General features: G+C 38.6%; 1 protein-coding gene and 1 long non-coding RNA gene across 3 annotated transcripts in view; one reads left to right on the top strand and one right to left on the bottom strand.

The window, feature by feature from the left end:
* LOC102161036 overlaps window positions 1–6,464 on the bottom strand; it is a 67,073-nt gene extending 60,609 nt beyond the window's left edge. Inside the window, exons 1-4 of one of the 2 annotated variants that reach the window (XR_002338171.1) lie at window positions 5,749–6,464; window positions 5,258–5,387; window positions 2,756–2,963; window positions 823–987 (exon numbers count right to left, since the gene is read on the bottom strand). This is a non-coding gene — a long non-coding RNA (uncharacterized LOC102161036). Of the gene's footprint in view, window positions 1–822; window positions 988–2,755; window positions 2,964–5,257 lie in introns of both variants that reach the window. The other variant, XR_002338170.1, reaches the window with a different exon arrangement.
* The window catches only part of CYYR1 (cysteine and tyrosine rich 1), a 109,055-nt gene that overhangs the window by 75,269 nt on the left and 13,345 nt on the right, over window positions 1–20,441 (top strand). The window contains exon 4 of the mRNA XM_021071450.1: window positions 18,625–18,782. Coding sequence (XP_020927109.1) covers window positions 18,625–18,782 — 158 coding nt within the window. The remainder of the gene's footprint in view (window positions 1–18,624; window positions 18,783–20,441) is intronic.

Here is a 20,441-nt window from a genome sequence, read left to right as displayed (position 1 = left end):
TTCATTGATCTGGCTTAGGGCCCAGGTATCAATATTTTTCTGTGACTTAATTTAAATTTAAATGAAGCCAGAGCTGAGGACCACAGTGTTCACTCCGAGGCAAAACAAGACTGGCTTTTCCTTTCTTTACCAAATCAAGTGTTCTCTGGGGCTCATGCAGCTCGATAACTCAAAGAGCCTGAGACCCACACCTGATTCCTTGGAAGTTTCATCTGTCTTGGGATAGAGTATTTCCAAGGCCCACTCCTGGGCTTGAATTTTGTTTCCTGAGTTGAAACCACTTACGATGTCTCATTCTGACAACAGAATTGTTGCCCCTAAAACTGAAGCTCAGAGATGTCAAGTCACGAAGCTCGTTGGTGGTGGAAGCTGGATTTACACCATGGTGCACTGAATCCATGTCTCGTGCTCTGAATCACAGCACTGATGTATGAGTCAGGCTAGGACCCTGAAATCTCCGTGGCTCAACCCAATGCCATTTTATTTCTCAATCACCTCAGCAGCTCATGTGTGTGGCTTCCCCCTCGAGCCATGACTCAGGGACCCAGCCTCCTTCCATACTGTGGGACCCCCATCCCAGAATCCTTTGCTTCTATTCACACAGGTAGGCGGAGGAAGTGAAAGGAGGTGAGGAAGAAGTGCCAACTCTTAACTGATCTTGACAGGAAGTGAGGCAGCCTTTCCTTTCATCTTCCGTTGATGAGAATTAGTCATGCAGCCCCTCCCTTCCAAGATGCATGGAAAGCCCAGAAATGTGGAGGAGTTATGTAGCTTTTACTATTTTCCTTGCTGCCAACAAGAAATCTTGCTGTCAGCACTCACCTGCCTTACGTGGATATGTGGAACCAAAGATGATGCGGCCCTGAATTCCCCATTGCTGTGTTGTGTTTCTTCTCCTTGGATCTACTTCTCTGCCCAGTCTGCATAAATTTGATCAGAAGAATCTTCCCTCTTGGTAATGAGCCACACTATAATTTCCCCTTCTGCCTGTCCACATAGACAACAAGTTACTTAAAAAACAACAATTTACTTCATCTCACCAGCATACACAGCTTATATTGGCTAATTGTCTTCTCCCCAGTAAGAGAACTGTTATTTCTCAAGCCAGTCCTCCTCCATTTTGGCTATACTGTTAGATGGAACAGGATGAATGTGCCCAGTTTCTGAGACATACAGCAGAGACATAATTGTGATGTAATACCACTCTAATGCTTCCAACCAGGCGTAATTCCCTTTCTTTATGTTGCATGGTTATAAGAATGAGTAGCCTGCTAGTCCATTGGAATTTCAAAGAATACAGTGAAACATTCAAGCAGATTATAATAGCTGCTTCTAAAATTACACAGAGCCCATCTGATTTTTTGCATCTTTTATTCTTTAAAAAAAAGCATTATGTAAGATATCTCCCACACCAACTCTTGTGTCATGGTCTAGCCATTTTCACCAAGATATCTGAGACCAAACTATGTCCAAAGTAGAAATAATTAATAAAGAACTGGCTTGAGGGAGTTCCAGGTGTGACACAGTGGAAACAAATCCTACTAGTATCCATGAGGCATTGCTATGAGCTGTGGTTAGGTCCCAGACAGGGCTCAGATCCCATGTTGCTATGGCTGTAGTGTAGGCCGGCAGCTGTAGCTCCGATTCACCCCCTAACCTGGGAACTTCCATATGCCATGGGTGAGACCCAAAAAAAAAAAAAAAAAAAAAGGCTTGATAATACACGAATATATGCAGTTATAATTACATTAAATATTAAATACTACCTTGATAAATTTTACATCTCCACAGGCTTGAGATTGTTGCTTATATTGACAATTAATGAGATGAATTATTGAGAAGAGATATTCTCTTTCCATCTCAGAATTGGAGGTGATGCTGCAGGAGAGATTTGTGTGACTATATGTAGCTTAAATTACAATTAGCCAATATTCATAGGATTTTGTTCTTCTTGGACTGTAATTAATTATCATAGTGAATCTTAACTCTCTTCTAATCTTTCTTCAGTGTTCATTAAGCTGAGATGTCCACCTCTCCTTTGCTCTCCTTTCTTGACCTGCAGCAGCTATATTATTAAAGTGGAATTTCTGCTAATTAGTTGTGGTACTGGGGAGCTAGAGGGGACCTCAGGCATCAGCTGATCCAATTAGATCCTAACTGCACAAAGACTTGGATTGGGAGATCAGACTGCATGAAGCAATCTAAGAATAGCTCAAAGACTATTATTTTTAATTTATGTTTTGCAGAGGTTTAAGGACATTCATTTCAGAGAAGGGCAATTAAGAGTTCATTGATTATACAAATAAAACAAACCTCCTAACTAGGCATGCTCATTATGCTCAAAGTTTATATAATACAATATTAAAGCGTACACATGCTTTTTATAAACATATTCATCGTTGGAAAACACACTTGGTTGAAATCAGACCAGTAGGGAACAGTGGTAAGCAAAATTTCTCTCCTGCTCTATGATAGTTTCTGGGCCTGATGCTTCCCTTCATTCCTATGAAAGTTCAGAGCTTTCCCTCTGCAGGGATCCCTTCTTTGAGAGGGATAAGAGATCTGGTGAACTAAATGTACTGAAGTGTTACATGCTGGAAGGGAATTATTCAATAATGGAAAAGATGTCTCCAGATTTAGTGACCTCTAAGTATGGGAGGGTGTCCAAAAGCTTTGGGAGACTGGGGATAGCACAGAGTTATAATAATCCTTCGGGAGTTTGAATTGGATGACCTGAAAGCACTATTATCTTTACCTCCGATGTTCTGTGTTCTGTGTTTTTGAATTCCCTCCTCCGCACCTTCTTTCCTGTCCCACTTTCATCATCAGGTTGAGCATTTCACCATGTTTTGCCCAGATCATTACAGTGGTCTTTTCATAGAACCACCTGGATACAGGCTGTTACGGATCATATCCACTCTTCACATTACTCTTAGATGTGAACTTTGCATGCAGCTTTTCTCCTGTTTTTCCATAAATTCAAATTTTTAAAAAAGGCCAAGTTCTTTACAATGTTATCGAAGCCCTTCCTTGTCCACCATCCCCAGACCCCCACTCATCCTCCAGCCTCATCTACCTCTTTTCCCTTTCTCTTGAGCAGCTCTCAACCTTTCATGGTCCCTGAAGACATCACAATATCTTCCATTCCAATGGCATTTATACCTTGTTCTTTTGATCTGAAGTGTGCTTCTGCTCTAGTCCTCTCAGTGCCCTTTGATTAATTCCTAATCTTCCATCTTCCCACTGATACGTACTCTCACACACACCGCATCTGTACTCACACCTACGCACTCACACATGCCTGCACACAACACTCAGACTTACATTTGCTCTCCTCTGCTCTCACAGAACCCAGTCCCTGCTTTGCCATGTGCACTCAGTGCTGTATATTATAATTACATGCATGGAAATGTGTCTTCCCCAGGCTTTGTATTCCTTGACTCTCCAACATATATGTAGGAAATACTCAAATTATGTTTGGTGTTAAATAATTTAAGACTTTTTTGAAAGGAGGCCTTTCAAAACAGATGGCCACTAGAAATCCTCATAGTCGCACACTTCTATACTTGCTTGACGTTTCCTTTCTGACTCTGTGGTATCATTTAGATATTTAGGTGAAAGATGAACAGAACTGACATTTGGGGGCATTTGTCTCTATCTGCCCTGCATTCTTTATAATTCCAGCTTACAGCTGTAAACTCAGACTTGGGCTTGGACTCCCAATAATGTCAGCTGTAGACAGTTACAGTGCATGTAACTGTATGCCTCTGCTCCTGAATTAACCACCTTTACTTCTCCCATGCATGTCCCCATTGGTTACATAGAAGAGGTCTGGGGACAGGCATTTGAGCCAAGCTGGGCTATTCATGGCACTCCTGGCCTTGGCCAAGTGGACTGTTCTATAGGAGGGTCCCCAACTCCAGCAGAACCAATCACATTCCTTCCCTGGGATTGCATCTACTCTAATGAGATGTGATTGGAAGCAGTTTTCCTCTCATGGATAATTTTAATCCATAAAACTCCAAAACTGGAGCTATGCAGAGGCAGCCATCTACAGTAAGAGAGAATGACATTGATGCTATGACAAGGATGTATTGCTTGTGAATGACTTTAAGAATCATTAAAATGGGTATGAGGCTACAGAATCTACGAGGAAGCCAGAGTGCGACAGTTCTGATCAACCACCTCAGGCTGGCACAAGTGAAATTCTGAACAAGTCTTTCAGTGAAGTGTGATTAGGTAGCCTAAGAGAGGTCTGGGCATCCTCAGGTCTGGGCATCCTCAGGCTGTAAGAATTGTGTGCAAATAATAAATGTCAGAACTGAGCAAATCATTGGCAGGCATAGAACAGAGACCTCCCCAGTAGATGGTGATCAGTCGCTGGTTTGTCTTGGCAGAGGATGGGACTTGCTAGGGCCTGGGAAGAGGATTACTGTTGTTTGAGTGAGCCGACTAGCTTGTAATGTAGAGTCCAGCAGTTGGCAGAGCCACGTGAGACAGTACAGGGTATGGCAACACATGGCTCAATGCCAGGGGTCCATTACATCATCGAGGTCTGTTACCTGCTTCAGCAGTTAATCTGGAAAGGTTTACAACCACTAACATCCACCCTGGTCTTAAGGGAACCTTATTAAATTTTCAAATGTCTAAGCCTGAAAGATAGCTGCTATTCTGCCAAATCAATAACTGCATAAGCCCCACATTTCTTTGAAACTCTCCATGCTGGAGTCGATGGAAAGGAAATCATATTATTCCGAGGGTTCTGATTTTCATAATTCAATTCAATCTCTTAAATTGTGCATGCTCTCAGGACTTAAATCTCAATAAAGGGACTTTCAGTAGAAATTTTTATGTTCATTGTTTAACAAAACTGGTTTGTGATATTTTTGTCTACTTAAAATATGATAAAAAGGTACAGAAAGAAAAAGAAGAAAGTCCTGTCTAAAGTTATCATTATGAGCAAGTTAAGATAATTAGCTTGGTGTGAAGTTTCAGCAAAGGTTACCGCCAAAGGGTGAACTGTGCCAAAGCATTATACATGAGAGTACTAGATCTAGAAGTAATTGGGAAATGTTTGGGTTTGGAAGGCAAGAGGCAAGGAAACCTGTGTGCAGTGGCTGTGTCTACTTAAATCTAGTTTATGATTGCATGTCTCATATATTCTTCATTTCAAGGCATTTTTATGAACTGGATACTGTGCAGCAAGGGGCAATCACCTACATGGAAGACATTCCACTCATTGCCTCTTATTTACTACCTCATTCACTCAGCCATCAGGTCTCAGAGCTTCAGGTGCCCCAGCATCCCAGGAATTGTTCTCTCCTCTTCTTCCCTGCTTCCCAATGGGACTTTGTTCATCTTTACATGCCTTGTGCTCATTAGAGTATCTGGAACAACAGAGAGACTCCATAAACATTTGGCAAGTGGATGAGGGAATATAAACAAGGCAGTTCACTGCAATAGAAACAACTCCAGGGTAAAAATTAGGACCACTGAGCTATATCTTTACCATAAAACTGGCTAGAAGATCTTTATTTTAGCCTCTCAAGGGTTTGTTTGTTTGTTTTTAACTGCAAAACCAGTGGGTTGGATTTAATTTCACACATGCATCCTCTGGGTCAAAAAACTATTATATTTAAATAAGAAAAAGTATTAAGAAATCATTCCTATTCTTTTTAGTCTATTGCATTCATTTTTTATAATGGTTCTCTTTTGCTGAGTATAATAAAGTTCTTAATTGTTTCTTACCTTCATCTTCTATGCCTGGAAATAGTTAACCTTCAAAATCTCTCCTTCTTTGTTGACTATTCCATATGTCCCTCTAAAATCCTTGAAGAAGATGTATCATTCAACTTTGTATCTCAGCACCCAGAGTAGGGCCCAGCACATGGTAGAAAACCAATATATATTTCATGAATAAAGTAATGATTATTTCTATCTAGTGATAGCTGCTTAGAATTATAGGCATTAATGGCTGAGGAATAAATCAAACATCTCCAGGGTATGACTGGAACATCAAACCAATTTAAGTATGGGTCAATACTACTTTTCCAAATTATGCTATTAAATAAACAGTAAAATGAATCACATTCGTGAGTATTGCACAAAAAGGTTCTGGAAACTTCTATAACTATGAATGATTGCACTTAGATTTTGACATGCAGTATGTTATGTTGTGCTCTCTCTTAAGGCTCTACTGGCAGCTAATCTGATCATGACATTTGAATCCACACACTATATTAAACAAGTTAAGTAATAATAGGTCAGGGAATCTCCACTTGGCTTCCTGTTTCCTAAATAAAAATTAAATATATTCCTACATAATCATATATATGGGATGTATTTAATTGCTATCATGAACATTACTATTTTTTTTTCTCTTTAGGGCCGCACCTGGAGCATATGGAAGTTCCAGGGCCAGGGGTCAAATCGGAACTGCAGCTGCTGGCCTATACCACAGCCACAGCAACACCAGATCCAAGCCTGCACCTGTGACCTGCAGCACAGCTGGCAGCAACACCAGATCCTTAACCCACGGAGCTAGGCCAGGGATTGAACCCTAATCCTCATAGACACTATGTTGGGTTCTTAACTTGCTGAGCCACAACAAGAACTCCAATTACTATTATTTTATTGTATTCTTTTGATCTTCATTGGACTCAACTTCTATCTAACATAGGAATTGAGTACTTGTTTAGGAAATCACTGGAGAGAAGTGCAAACCAACCAATTCTCAAAGGCTGCTTTTTGGCTTGAATTATTCTTGCTTTCTTCACCAATCATATCTGGTGATAAAGCCTTGTTGTGCAGGTCCCCCTACCATTCACAACACATTCAAGATCATTTTTTATTTTCATTTTGTGTACTTCTTTGACGCCTAGGCCATGTACGGATTTCTGAAAGGTCTCTCACTGAATCGTAAAAATTTAACTCTACATACGATGGAAGATGAATGAGGCCAGTTTAATAGAAGTTGAATGCAGCCTCATGCTTTCTTGGTGCTGATATGCTTTTCTGTAATTTTTTCGCAGGGATCTCAAAGCAATGGTGCAGATCCTTAAAACTACAATTTCCATATTAAAGATTTCTTTTAAATTTTTTTTATTGTGGTATAGTTGAGTTACAACGTTGTACAAGCTTCAGGTTTACAGCAAAGTGAATTAGTTATACATATAAATATATCTATCCTTTTTCCCATATAGATTATTATAAAACATTGAGTAGACCTCCCTGACCAAGTAGTAGGTCCTTGTTAGTTATCTGCTTTATATATAGTACTGTGTATGTGTTAATCCTATTCGCCCAATTTATCTCTCCCCACCCACCCACCAGAGTTTCCCCTTTGGCAACTCTGATTTTGAAATCTGTGAATTTGTTTCTGTTTTATAAATAAGTTCTTTTTGTATAATGTTTAATTAGATTGCACATGTAAGTGATATTATGTGATATGTGTCTTTCTCTGTCTGACTGACTTCATTTACTATAATCTTTAAGTCCATCCATGTTGCTGCAATCTAATTTTATTATTCTGAGGACAACAGAGAAATTACCTTTTATAAAGCCCCCCCAAAGAGGATATGTTAAATGAAGTTATTAGAGAGAAAGACTACAATGAAAAAAAAAGCAAAATAAACATCTTAGGCATGTCTGAATTTTACAGGATTTTTTTTGCAAGAATAAAGACTTATTGGGAAAATCATACAGATTTTAACCTTCATAAGTACTTTACACATGGAATTGAAACAATATTTAGCAACAATTTAACCACTTGAAATTATAGTTGTCTTATTGATATATATATATATATATATAAATGTATATGTAGCTAGATAGGTATGTAGAAATAGATATAGATAGAGATATACTTAATGCTGGGATCTATTGTGATTAATGGAAGTGGCAGAACTAAATAAGTACTCTTCATATTGAAAATCATCCTCCGTTGAGATTGTTTTTCTATTATTACTCTTCTCTACAGGTTTATTAAAGCAACAGGGAGAAAATACATCATTTTCAAATTAAGCAAGCCAGAGTTTTGCTAAAATTATATACCTTATAAACTGCCAATACGTGTAGAATAAAATATTGATTTTGAAGACTTTTGAACATGATAATATTGTATTACTTCTTTCAATGCATTAGCTGAAAGAACAATTATTCTGAAGAAGAATTTTTCCAAGTTTTTTCTTCTCATATCTGCTTTTTACTTTCAGCCCTATAGCTGCAATGATATGTTTTCATAACTTTAATTCATAACTTATGGATTATTATGAATAAATAGGATTTTTCATATTTCTTCAATAGAAAGATAAAATGCTTTTGTTGCATTTATTTTTCATTATAATTGAAAATGAACTCATTTTAAATGTATTCTTTTGAAATTGCAGTCATTTTTTTCCCAGAAAATTCTCACATCTGAAAATTTTACCTCCCACTTAATGTACTTCTTTTTTTTTTTTTTTTTTTTTTTTTGGTCTTTTTTGCCATTTCTTGGCCACTTCCACGGCATATGGAGGTTCCCAGGCTAGGGGTCGAATAGGAGTTGTAGCCGCCGGCCTACACCAGAGCCACAGCAATGTGGGATCCGAGCCACATCTGCAACCTACACCACAGCTCATGGCAACGCCACATCCTTAACCCACTGAGCAAGGCCAGGGGATCGAACCCGCAACTTCATGGTTCCTAGTCGGATTTGTTAGTCCCTGAGCCACAACAGGAACTCCTTAATGTCCTTCTTAAAAACTCTCATGTCTATTTGAAAAGTTGCTCTTAATGGAAATATTCTATAATTCTCCCTGCATCTTATATGGGCATCAAATATCTCTGTGGCCTTTATTTAATAGAGGCTGATCTTATTGAATTATCGCATGGAATATTCATAAGTCCTTTGTATTTTGCTGTTTTACAAAATGCATCTGAAAGTTGGTCATGTCAGAGAAGAAGAGCCATAATAGTATTCTTTTCACATTTAGTATTTACCTTAAACATTATTTAATAGTAAAACCGTGTCAAGATATATGTAGTTTAAGTTGCTGTTGCTGTACAGCTGTTTTGAGGTTAAAATGTGTTGTAAATATTACTGAAACAATTGCAACATTATCAGAATCTTTTTTTATTTATGAAAAGCTATTTATGGAATGAAATATATTATCTCTGAGCCCTGTTATAAATCACAGTTTCATAGTATATTAAAGCTACTACAAGTACAATATCTTGATTTAAAGCCTAATTTTGGTATAAATTTAAATCCATGATTTTGTTCAAAATTTTTTCATTATCAGTAAATAGTCAATAACCACCTATGCAGCTAAACAATAGACAGTGATATTTCTATGCAACTACAAAGATTTTTGGAGATTAAGGAAGGAAGCCTATGGGGCTTCTTTCCTCTTGACACCAACCAATTCTTATATCAACTGTGTTTCCTACAATTCAATTTAATTCTGACACTCACTACCCAGAGTGAATGTCAGATTCCACAGGTTTAAGGATTCAGTCCCATAAGACTGCCCTCATTTGAGATGCTGGTCACAAGTGTTGAGTGCAGGTTGAGTGCAAATTGGCTACAAAGTCAGGGATCCCCAAACCTCTTCCTTCAGATTTGATCAATTATTAGAACAACTCATAGGACTCAGGAAAACACTTTCCTTACTATTATCAATTGATACAAAGTGAAAGATACAACTCAGAAACAGCCAAATGGAAGAGAAGCATGGGACAGGGTAAGGGGGGAGAATCATGAGCATCCAGAGCTGCAACACCCACCCCAAGTGCTCCACCCTCCCAGCCCATGATGTGTTCACCAACCTGGAAGTCTCTGAACCCCATCATGTAGGAGTTTTTATGGAGGTTTTCTTGTGGATGAACAACTGATTAAATCACTAGCCATTGGTGATTAACTCATTCTGCAGCCCCTGCCCCCTTCTCTGCTGGTCAGAAATAGGACTGAAAATTCTACCCCTCTAATTATGCCTTGGTATTTCAGGAGACCAGCCCCCACGTTAAAGTTGTCTAGGGAACCCCAACACCATTAGTGTACAAAAGAGACTTGTACACTAAGAGACTTCGGAGATTCTAAGGGTTTTAAAAGCTAGGTCCCAGGGTCCTGGGACAAAGACCAATATACCATAAAGCATGAGTAATTTGGGTATTGAGATGGCATTAGAAATGTATGAGAGTCACATAATACTGGTAAGGGTAATCTAAAAGAATATTCAGAACTTGCAACTCTTTTGAGTTTCTGATTAATTGAACAAAAAGAGCTTCCAAATACCATTAAATGTTAAGAGTTTTCAGTACAAATCGTCTTGCCTGTGCTACCATTTGCTTTCTTACAGTATTGTTAGTGACATAACATTTAAGAAAAAGTCAGCTAGGGAAAGGCAGCATTAATTTATTTACAGGTAAATTAAATCAAAGGTCAGTTACAGCTTTTCTATAAAGGATTAGATGGTCAATATTTTAGGCTCTATGGACGACATAGTCTCTGTTGAAACTACTTAACTTTGACATTTTAGCAGCAAAGAAATCAAATGACAGATAAATAAATTTGTGTGACCTTGTTCTGATAAAACTTTATTTATTGGAATAATTAACAGGCCCCATTTGGCCCATGGCCATAGTTTACCTATTCCTGGAATAACTAAAAGGAAGTCATTCACTATAAAAAATAACTACAATGGATAATTAAAAGGAATAATTCACTTATATGGCCTTGGATTTTTTCCCTGGTGATTCTTGCATATAACCAATAAATTGAATGATTTCGTTTAGTACTAAGCTCATTTGAAATGGTTATAAACACGAAAAGATAATTCCTTATGAAACTTTGTAGAATTCATAATAGATGTTGCAGTAGCCTCCTGAAAACTGAAATTTCTCTTTGCACATATATTTACCTAAATGATGCTTTATAATCCCAAAAATCAGCAGTTAAATTAAAAAGAAAATTAAAAACATGAAAAGGAAGTTATATTTCTTTCTTCTCCCAAGAAAACTGCCCTTTCAGGTTTGTTTGAATGAAGAATTAACAGATGCCTTTAGGAAATACTTTTATTACAGAGAAAGAATTTTGTGGGTGATAGTTCCCTAATAGTCTAATAAATGTGGGTAAGTTTAGCTTAATTTGTACATTTATTAAAGATTTTTGGAGTTCCCATCATGGCGCAGTGGTTAACGAATCCAACTAGGAACCATGAGGTTTCCGGTTCAATCCCTGGCCTTGCTCATTGGGTTAAGGATCCGGCGTTGCCGTGAGCTGTGGTGTAGGTTGCAGATGTGGCTCAGATCCCGCGTTGCTGTGGGTCTGGTGTAGGCCGGCAGCTACAGCTCTGATTCGACCCCTAGCCTGGGAACCTCCATATGCCTTGGGAGCAGCCCTAGAAAAGGCAAAAAGACAAAAAAACAAAATGAAACAAAAACAGATTTTTGAGCACTTTTAATATGCATAGGAAAAGGTTCAGCATTATAGGAACTATATATAGATAAAGATATGGATATATGTCAATGATATATAGATATATGTCACACGTTTTTGTCCTAAAAACCCAAGTAATGTTAAAAGGTACGTTCTTAAAGATATTCATCACATTATTCATCTCTTCTGTAAAGATGCTGATATACTGTGCTTTAAAAAAATCACTTTATGGGAGTTCCCATTGTGATGCAGTGGGTTAAGGAGCTGGTTTTTTCTCTGCAGTTGCTTGGGTCACTGCTGAGGCGCAGGTTCAATCCCCAGCCCAGTGCAGTAGGTTAATGATCCACCATTAACACAACTGTGGCATAGGGTGCAGCTGCAGCTCAGATTTGATTCCTGGCTCAGGGACTTCCATATGTTGAAAATCATTTTACAATTTTATTTTATTTATTATTATTATTTATTTTTATGGCTACACTCATGGCATGGGGAAGATCCTGGGCTGTGGAGCAAACCTGTCCCTCACCAGTGACCACTGCAGTCAGATTCTTAACCTACTGTGCCACAGTGGGAACTTCAGAAATCCCTGCTCTCTCTCTTCTTTTTCTTTCTGTAGCATATGGAGTTGTGGGTCAGGGATCAGATCCAAGCTGTAACTGGGGCAATGCCAGGTCCTTTAACCCACTGCGCCAGGCTAGGGCTCAAACCTACAACCTGGTGCTGCACAGTTGCTGCTGATCCCATTGCACCACAGCAGGAATTCCTACAATTTTCTTTCTTTTTTTAAATTTTTTTTTTGTATTTTTAGGGCTGCATCTGCAGCACATGGAAGTTCCCAGTCTAGGGGTTGAATTGGAGCTACAGCTGCTGGCCTACACCACAGCCATAGCAATGCCAGATCCCAGCCTTGTCTGCGACCTACACCACAGTGCATGGCAATGCCGGATCCTTAACCCACTGAGCAAGGCCAGGGATAGAATCCGTATCCTCATCGTTACTACTTGGGTTCATTACCGCTGAGCCACAAAGGGAATTCCCTACAATTTTAAATAATACCTTTTACTGCAGTATTTTATTTTTCCAGAGTGGATATACTTTTCTCTATTCCTGTTTCTAAATATAACTTTAAAACCCTACATATTATATATAAAACAAACAAGAAAACTCTAAAAGATGAAAAGAAGGGAGCAGAGAAGCTAGGAACCTTGTAGACTGAAGTGCAACACAACAGTGAGCTCCCTGGATTTTCTTTTTGCCTCATTTCTCCCAGATTTGTAGATTAAGAAGCTGGTAACCCATAAACACCAGTGGGAGCAGACAATAAAACCCTTAATGAAAGCCTGATCTCTCCAGCCAAGACCCGGAAAGAGACAGCTTAACAAAACAGAAAACATTTAGTCAATAACAATTTGACTGATTTGACTACAGCCAAACACAACAGGAAAAAACAATATAGCTCCACCCCAATGCCTCTCTGCAAAGGTCCAATAGGGAGTCTAGACAGAACAGAAGAGCTGCAGAATACATGGAGCAAAACGGATAGACCTGAAAAGAGAAACAGACAAATCCATAATTATAGTTGGAGACTTCAACATCCTTCACCAACAATTTATAGTACCAGACAGAAAATCAGTAAGGACACAGAAGAACTGAATATCATCAACCAACAGAATCTAATCAACATTTATTAAACACCCTATCCAACAACAGGACAATATACAGAACCCAGAAATACTTCTAAACAGTATGGCCAACTGATTTTTTTCTTTTTTGGCCATCCTGAGGCATATGGAGTTCCTTGGCCAAAGATCAGACCTGAGCTGCAGTTGTGACACACGCTACAGCTGCGGCAATGCCAGATCCTTTAACGTTCTGTGCCAGCCATGGATTGAACCTGCATCTCTGTGCTGCAGAGATGCTGCTGATCCTGGTGCACCACATAGGAAACTCCCTTTAAAAAAAAACAAACTGATTCTTTCACAAAGGTGTAAAAGCAATATAATGGGAGAAGGGCAGTGTCTTCAATAAATGTTGATGGAGCAGTTGGATTATCAATGGTCAAAATAAATGAAACTCAATCTAAACCTGACACCATACACAAAATTAAATCAAAATGGATTAAATATCAAACATAAAACTATAAATTCTTTAGAAGGAAACATAGAGGAAAAATCTTGAGAATCTACAGCTTGGTGAAGAGTTCTTCACCTGACAACAAAAGCACAATCCATAAAAGAAAAAAAGTAAGACTTCATTACAATGAAAAACTTTTACTCTTGCAAAAGACTCTTGTTAAGAGGATGAAAAGACAAGCTACAGTCTGGGAGAAAATATTTTCAAACTACTTATCTGATAGGAGAATCATATCTAGAATTTACAAAGGACTCTTGAAAGTTCAACAGAAAGAAAAAATCTAACTTGAATATGAGTGAAATACATGAAGAGACATTTCACTAAAGACAGATGAATGGCATATAAGTGCATGAAAAAATATTCAGCCTCACTAGCCTAAGGGAAATATATATTAGGGTTACAATGAAATATCACTCCACCTCTATTAAAACAGCTAAAATAAAAAATAATGACAGTATCAAATGCTGGCAAGGATGTACAGAAACTGGATTTCTTATACACTGCTGGTGGGAAGGTAAAATAGTATAGTCACCCTGGAAAATAGTTTGATCTTTTCTTTTAAAATAGAACATATGCTAGGTTTCCCACTGTGGCAGAGTGGATTAAGAATCTGACTGCATTGGCTTGGGTCACTGTGGAGGCGAGGGTTCTATCCCCAGCCTGGCACAATGGGTTAAAGGATCTGGCCTTCCCTCAGCTGCCAAGTAGGTAGGTCACAGCTGTGGCAAGGATTCAGTCCCTGGCCCAGGAACTTCCATATGCCATGGGTGTGCCAATAAAATAAAACATACACTTATATATCCTAGAAATCCCACTCTTGGGCATTTATTCCAGAGAAATGAATATTTTTATTCACATAAAAACCAGTACATGATTTGAGTTCCCATCGTGGTGCAGCAGAAACAAATCCGACTAGGAACCATGAGCTTTCAGGTTGGATCCCTGTCCTTGCTCAAGAGTTAAGGATCTGGCATTGCCATGAGCTGTGATGTAGGTCACAGATGTGGCTTGGATCTGGCATTGCTGTGGCTCTGGCGTAGGCCAGTGGCAACAGCTCTGATTAGCCCCCTAGCCTGGGAACCTCCATATGCCAAGAGTGTGGCCCTAAAAAAGAAAAACAAAGAAAAAACCAGTACATGATTATTCATAGCAGCCTTATAAATGGAAAAGCCAAAATTGGAAATAACCAAAATGGTCTGTAGCTAGTATAGGTTAAATAATCTGTGTTATGTCTATGCCATGGAATACTACACAGCAATAAAAAGGAATATATTGATAAACACAAAAGCCACAGGGGTTTCCAAGGACATTATGCTGAGTGAAAAAAGGCCATTTCAGAAGGTCCCATGCTATATGATTCCATTTGTATAACATTCTTGAAATGACAAAATCAAAATGGAGAACAGATGAACGGTGTCAGGGGTTATGGGAGTAGGTATAACTGTAAAGGGAAATATTTTGTGGTGGTGAAATAGTACCTTGCTTGCTGTAGTATTCATGTAGTAGCTGCATGAATCTATACAAGTGTTAAATGACATGAAACCATTCACACACTTAATACCAATGCCAATTTCCTGGTTTTAATGTCATGCTTTTGTTACATCTACGATGTAACTGTTGGAGGAAACAGGAGAAGCGGGACCTCTCTGTACTATTTTTACAATTTCTTTGAATCTATAATTGTTTCAAAATAAAAGCTTAGGAAAAGGAAAACATGGAAAGCTTGTAAGGCATTCTTAAAAAAAAAAAATTCCCTAAGTCTTTTCAAAGATTTTATTATGCCAAATTTCTCAAATTAATAGCTTCTCTCTTTCCAACAGTTGACTAAATCAAATTGTTTGTATACTGGAAGTTTACTTTTTTTTTCTTTTTTTAGGTATAGTCGATTTACAATCTTGTGCCAATTTCTGCTGTATAGCATGGTGACCCAGTCATTCATATACACACACACACACACACACACACACACATATATATATATTCTTTTTCTCATAGTATCTTCCATCATGTTCTATCCCAAGAGATTGGATATAGTTCCCTGTGCTGTACATGAGGTCCTAATGTTTTTTTTAATTAATAACAAAGTAAATAATGCTATAGAGTTTATACTTGCCATATCTTAAATAACTAATTTACAGTTGCTAATGGGTATCAAAGGATCAAGGACACCAAAATCATGATTTAATGGAAAATCTCATTTAACACATTAATTTCAACCTCATTATTGACCTCAAGAGCAGGCACTTTGCTGAAGCTGCCAACAAGAAAACAAAATGTAACTGATTTTCTATTTTCTATAAAAAGGAATTAATGAGTATAAATATGTCCTAATTTGATAACTTATCTTCCAAAACACATACTTTAGAAACTCTATGCCTGAATAATTGGGCCATTGATTATTTCTGGAACGTAAATTAAGCCCTCCAATTTAATCTTATTTAGACCTGAAAATTACAATAAAAAGTTTTCCAGATTACTTTTAGTCTTTCTTTTAATTTCAAGTTATCTCCTTTGATAAATGGTTTTTCTTGAAAAAGCTTATTAAACCGCTAGACTCTGCCACGCTTTAATTGCTAATAGCAGCCCATCCAAATATGCCTCACATTCTGCTTTTGTAACTTACTAACAAAGTTGAAAATGCATGTAGGAATTTTTTTGGGGGGAGGTCTTTTTTAGGGTTGCCTCCACAGAATATGGCGGTTCCCAGGCTAGGGGTGGAATCAGAGCTGTAGCTGCCGGCCTACGCCACAGCCACGCAGGATCCGAGACTCGTCTATGACCTACACCACAGCTCACAGCAACGCCATATTCTTTAACCTACTGAGCGAGGCCAGGGATTGAACCTGTGTCCTCATGGATACTAGTCAGATTTGTTTTGGCTGAGCCACAACAGGAACTCCAATGTAGGAATTTTTAAAGGAGCCTGTTGGAACGCTTAATGGTATTCTGGTTTTTTGTTTGTTTCTTTCTAAGAAAGTGGGGGAAAGTCATAGAGAGAAAATCTCTTCTGAAAAGTATAAATACGGGTCCATAATCCCATATCTACAATTTCAAAATCCCCCCCCCAAAAAAAAGAAAGAAAAACAACTCTGGGAAATAAAGATTTTATATAACTCAGAGGCAAGACTGGACCTAAATGATCCTGGTGCATTATTATAGTTTCTATGTAATCCACAAGTGTTAACATTCCATCTTTACTGCAGAAATGGTCACGTGCTGTGTTGTGCACAGGATGCTGATCCTGGGAATGCCACACAACATATGGTGTATGCACCATCTTCCCTTTCCAAAATCTGAAAATTCCTGACTTATAACACATGTGTCATCTCAAGAGTTTAGGATGAGAACATTTGGACCCGTCCTAGAAAAGTACAGGATAGATGTTCATGTAGCATCGAGGATAGGAACTTATTTCACAAATGAATCCAGAAGCACAGATATTTCATGACATTAAGTTTGGGAGAAGAGTCCGATCAGCACCAAGCTGACCTTTCATTCATTTGTAAGCAAACTGGAACACTGAGCAACTCACCCAAGGTTACCCAGCTACAGCTGGAACCATGGCAATCTGGCTTTAGAAGTCATGCTTTTAAACCCAGAGATTTTGTTTCTGAAGACTTATCCTGAAAGCCTCTTCTGTCACAGCAGAATGAGACTGAGTCTCTGAGCTGAAAGCACAAGAATTTTGTGAAAGTTCATAAAACCTGGGCTCCAAGAAACTGGCAGCCCAGTTCATATTCCCCACGTATGAAACTGGAGAATCCTTTTAAGGAGTAAAATGAACAACTCCAAAGGAAAAAATACAAAAAAAAAAAAAAAAAGAAAGAAAAAAAAGAACAAACAAAAACTATGGGAACTGACATCATGATCCTCTACTGTGGAGCTCACCTGTCCAGTGCTGGCTCTACACACCGAACTTCCAGCCAGCTATTACTAAATAGCATATTTTTACATATGAAGAAACACAGGGATCACCACATATGTAAAGAAAATGTCAAACATGAAACAGAGCAAAATAAACAATCAATAAAAACAGTCTAAGAGTTCCTGTTGAGGCTCAGCAGTAACAAACCCGAGTAGTACCCATGAGGACACGGGTTTGATCCCTGGCCTCACTCAGCAGGTTAAGGATCCAGTGTTGCTGTGAGTTGTGGTGTAGGTTGCAGACAAGGCTCCAATCTGGCATGGCTGTGGCTATGGTGTAGGCTGGCAGCTGCAGCTCCAACTTGACCCCTTAGCCTGGGAACTTCCATATGCTAAAAAGACAAAAATTAAAATAAAAATAAAAAACAAAAAGGAGCCTAGTCAGGACAGAGGAAATATAAATAAATAAATAAATAAAGTTTAAAAAATATGTCATGAGTACTGTTAGGGATCAATAAAAGAAATTACATCCACAAAAGCAAAAAAAAAAAAAAAAAAAAGACACTATTAAAAAGGGTTTCAATAAAGGGTAAGACAGAGTTCCTGACAATATGATAGCTGAAATTTAGAAGTTCAATCAAACCTTGGACGATAAAGTCAATGAAATTCCCCAGAGATAAGGAAAATTAGAGAAGTTATCCAGGAGACTCCGAGGCTTATTTCAGAATAGGTTTTCAGAAAGAGAAGCAGAGAGAATGCTGGAAAGGAAATCAATAATTTATGGAATGGTTTCAAGAGCTGAAAAACATGAGTCTTTTAAAGATGATTCTTTTTTTTTTTTTTTTTTGTCTTTTTGCCATTTCTTGGGCCACTCCCGTGGCATATGGAGGTTCCCAGGCTAGGGGTCTAATCGGAGCTGAAGCTGCTGGCCTACACCAGGGCCACAGCAATGCTGGATCCGAGCCGCGTCTGCAACCTACACCACAGCTCACGCCGGATCCTTAACCCACTGAGCAAGGGCAGGGATCGAACCGCAACCTCATGGTTCCTAGTCAGATTTGTTAACCACTGCGCCACGACAAGAATTCCAAGATGATTCTTAAGAACGCGTGTAAAGGGACACTTGTCATAGAATCATGGAACAGTATTCGAAAGGCTGAGGAATCCTTATGGGTCTTTTCAATAAATGTGCTTTTGCTTTTCCTTTTTAGGGGCACAGCCATTGCTGGCATAGTGTTTGGCATCGTATTCATCATGGGGGTCATTGCTGGAATTGCTATATGTATCTGCATGTGCATGAAAAACAACCGTGGGCCCCGGGTGGGCGTCATCAGGACCACCCACATCAATGCCATCGCCTCCTACCCTGGTAAGCAAAGCTGCTTACTCTTTCTGAAGAAAGACTCAGATTTGTTAATTAGATTGTACTCCTGGGAAAGAAGACACATGAAAGATTCTCCCTATAATAATCTCTAAGTATGTAGAGTATTTCTAAATTAATGTAGATGGGAGCTCCATTTTTCAGTGGGAATTACTTAGATCCACATAATAAAATCAACCTCCCATTTGAAGACACTCATAATGCAATGATTGTCTCACTGACAATAATTTGCCCATCAGCCCTAGTTAAGAGAAATAGACAGTTCACAGCTACTGTGTCTATTTGCCAATGATTGCTGACAAGTAACTAAAGAATAAGTTATACGTCTGAATAAATTGGCATCTGATTCAAGAGGTATGTATGTCTTGAGAAAAAGTATTGAAGAAAGTTATCATGTGTCCTCTTTATGCAAAGACAATGGTTTTAGCATAATATTAAAATTATCATCAAAGAGAAAAGGTAATTTATTAATAATTTGACAAGTATTTCTTGAGAAACTACTAAAAGTTCCACATATAAATATATTGAACACATATGAAAAAAGTGCTGCATGTTGCCTGAGATGATTTCAGTAACATTTTTAAGTCAATTTATAAATATATATCAATGTGTGTGTGTATAATTTAACATATACAGAGTTCTAAATTTAACACATCTTTAGGAAGATGGTTTCCTATCCACACTCATGTCTTCTCTCTCAGTCCCAACAGGAAAGGAATATGGAACCTTCTACCTCCAGTCTGCCCTGTGTATCAGTTCCCTAATAACTTCTCTCCTCTCTTAACCTTTTCCCCATCACCTTCAGTTTGAGGGACCACACTTGAGATGAATGTGCTGATCATTCATCAATTTCCCTGTCATCTTTATCAGTTTTCTCTCTTCACCAATATCTCCCTGTCTCCTTTGTCAGTTCTCCCTCTTCTCCCATTTTCCCTGTCTTCTTTTCAGTTCATTTTCCCTGTCTTCTTCATCAGTTCTCCCTCTTCTCCAATATCTCCGTGGTAGTGCCTCAAGGCACACTCTTGGGCCTTCCTCTATTTTGTATCTCCACTTACTTTTGTGGTTATATCATTTAAACTCATGATATTTAGTACCATTTATATGCTAAATGCCCCCCAAAGTTCTATACCTCCCTTCCAAGCTTCTTTCCTGAATTTCAGATTCATTCAATTTCACTGCCTATATTGAACATCTCCACTTGTATGTCTAACAGATACCTCAAACTTAATATGTCTCAGGTTGTACCTCTGATCATCCCCTCAAAGCCTCTTCCACCACCCTTTATCATCTCAGTTGATGGCATCTCCAGCCTTCCGGAGTCTTAGACCAAAGACCTTGGCGTCATCCGGGACTCTGCTCTTTCCCTGACATCTACACGCAATCCACCAGGAAGACTTCCCAGAGCCATATTCAAAATCTATGTAGTATCTGATTACTTCTTACTGTTCCTTCTCTGTGGGAGTCACCATCGGCCCTCACCACCATGACTGTGATAACATCATAACTGCTCTCCCAGCTTCCACTTGTGGCCCCCTGGGGTCTATTCTAAACACTGTAGCAGACTGAACCCATTGCAGGCGATTCAGTGTCAAATCACATCACTCACTCCTCTGCTCAGAATCTTCCAGTGGCTCCCTGGTTCTCCCA

This window comes from Sus scrofa, chromosome 13 (genome assembly GCF_000003025.6).
Source record: "Sus scrofa isolate TJ Tabasco breed Duroc chromosome 13, Sscrofa11.1, whole genome shotgun sequence".
In the NCBI taxonomy this organism is placed as follows: domain Eukaryota; kingdom Metazoa; phylum Chordata; class Mammalia; order Artiodactyla; family Suidae; genus Sus; species Sus scrofa.
The sequence above is the reverse complement of the archived record's forward strand: the minus strand, read 5'-3'. Positions and strand labels throughout refer to the sequence as shown.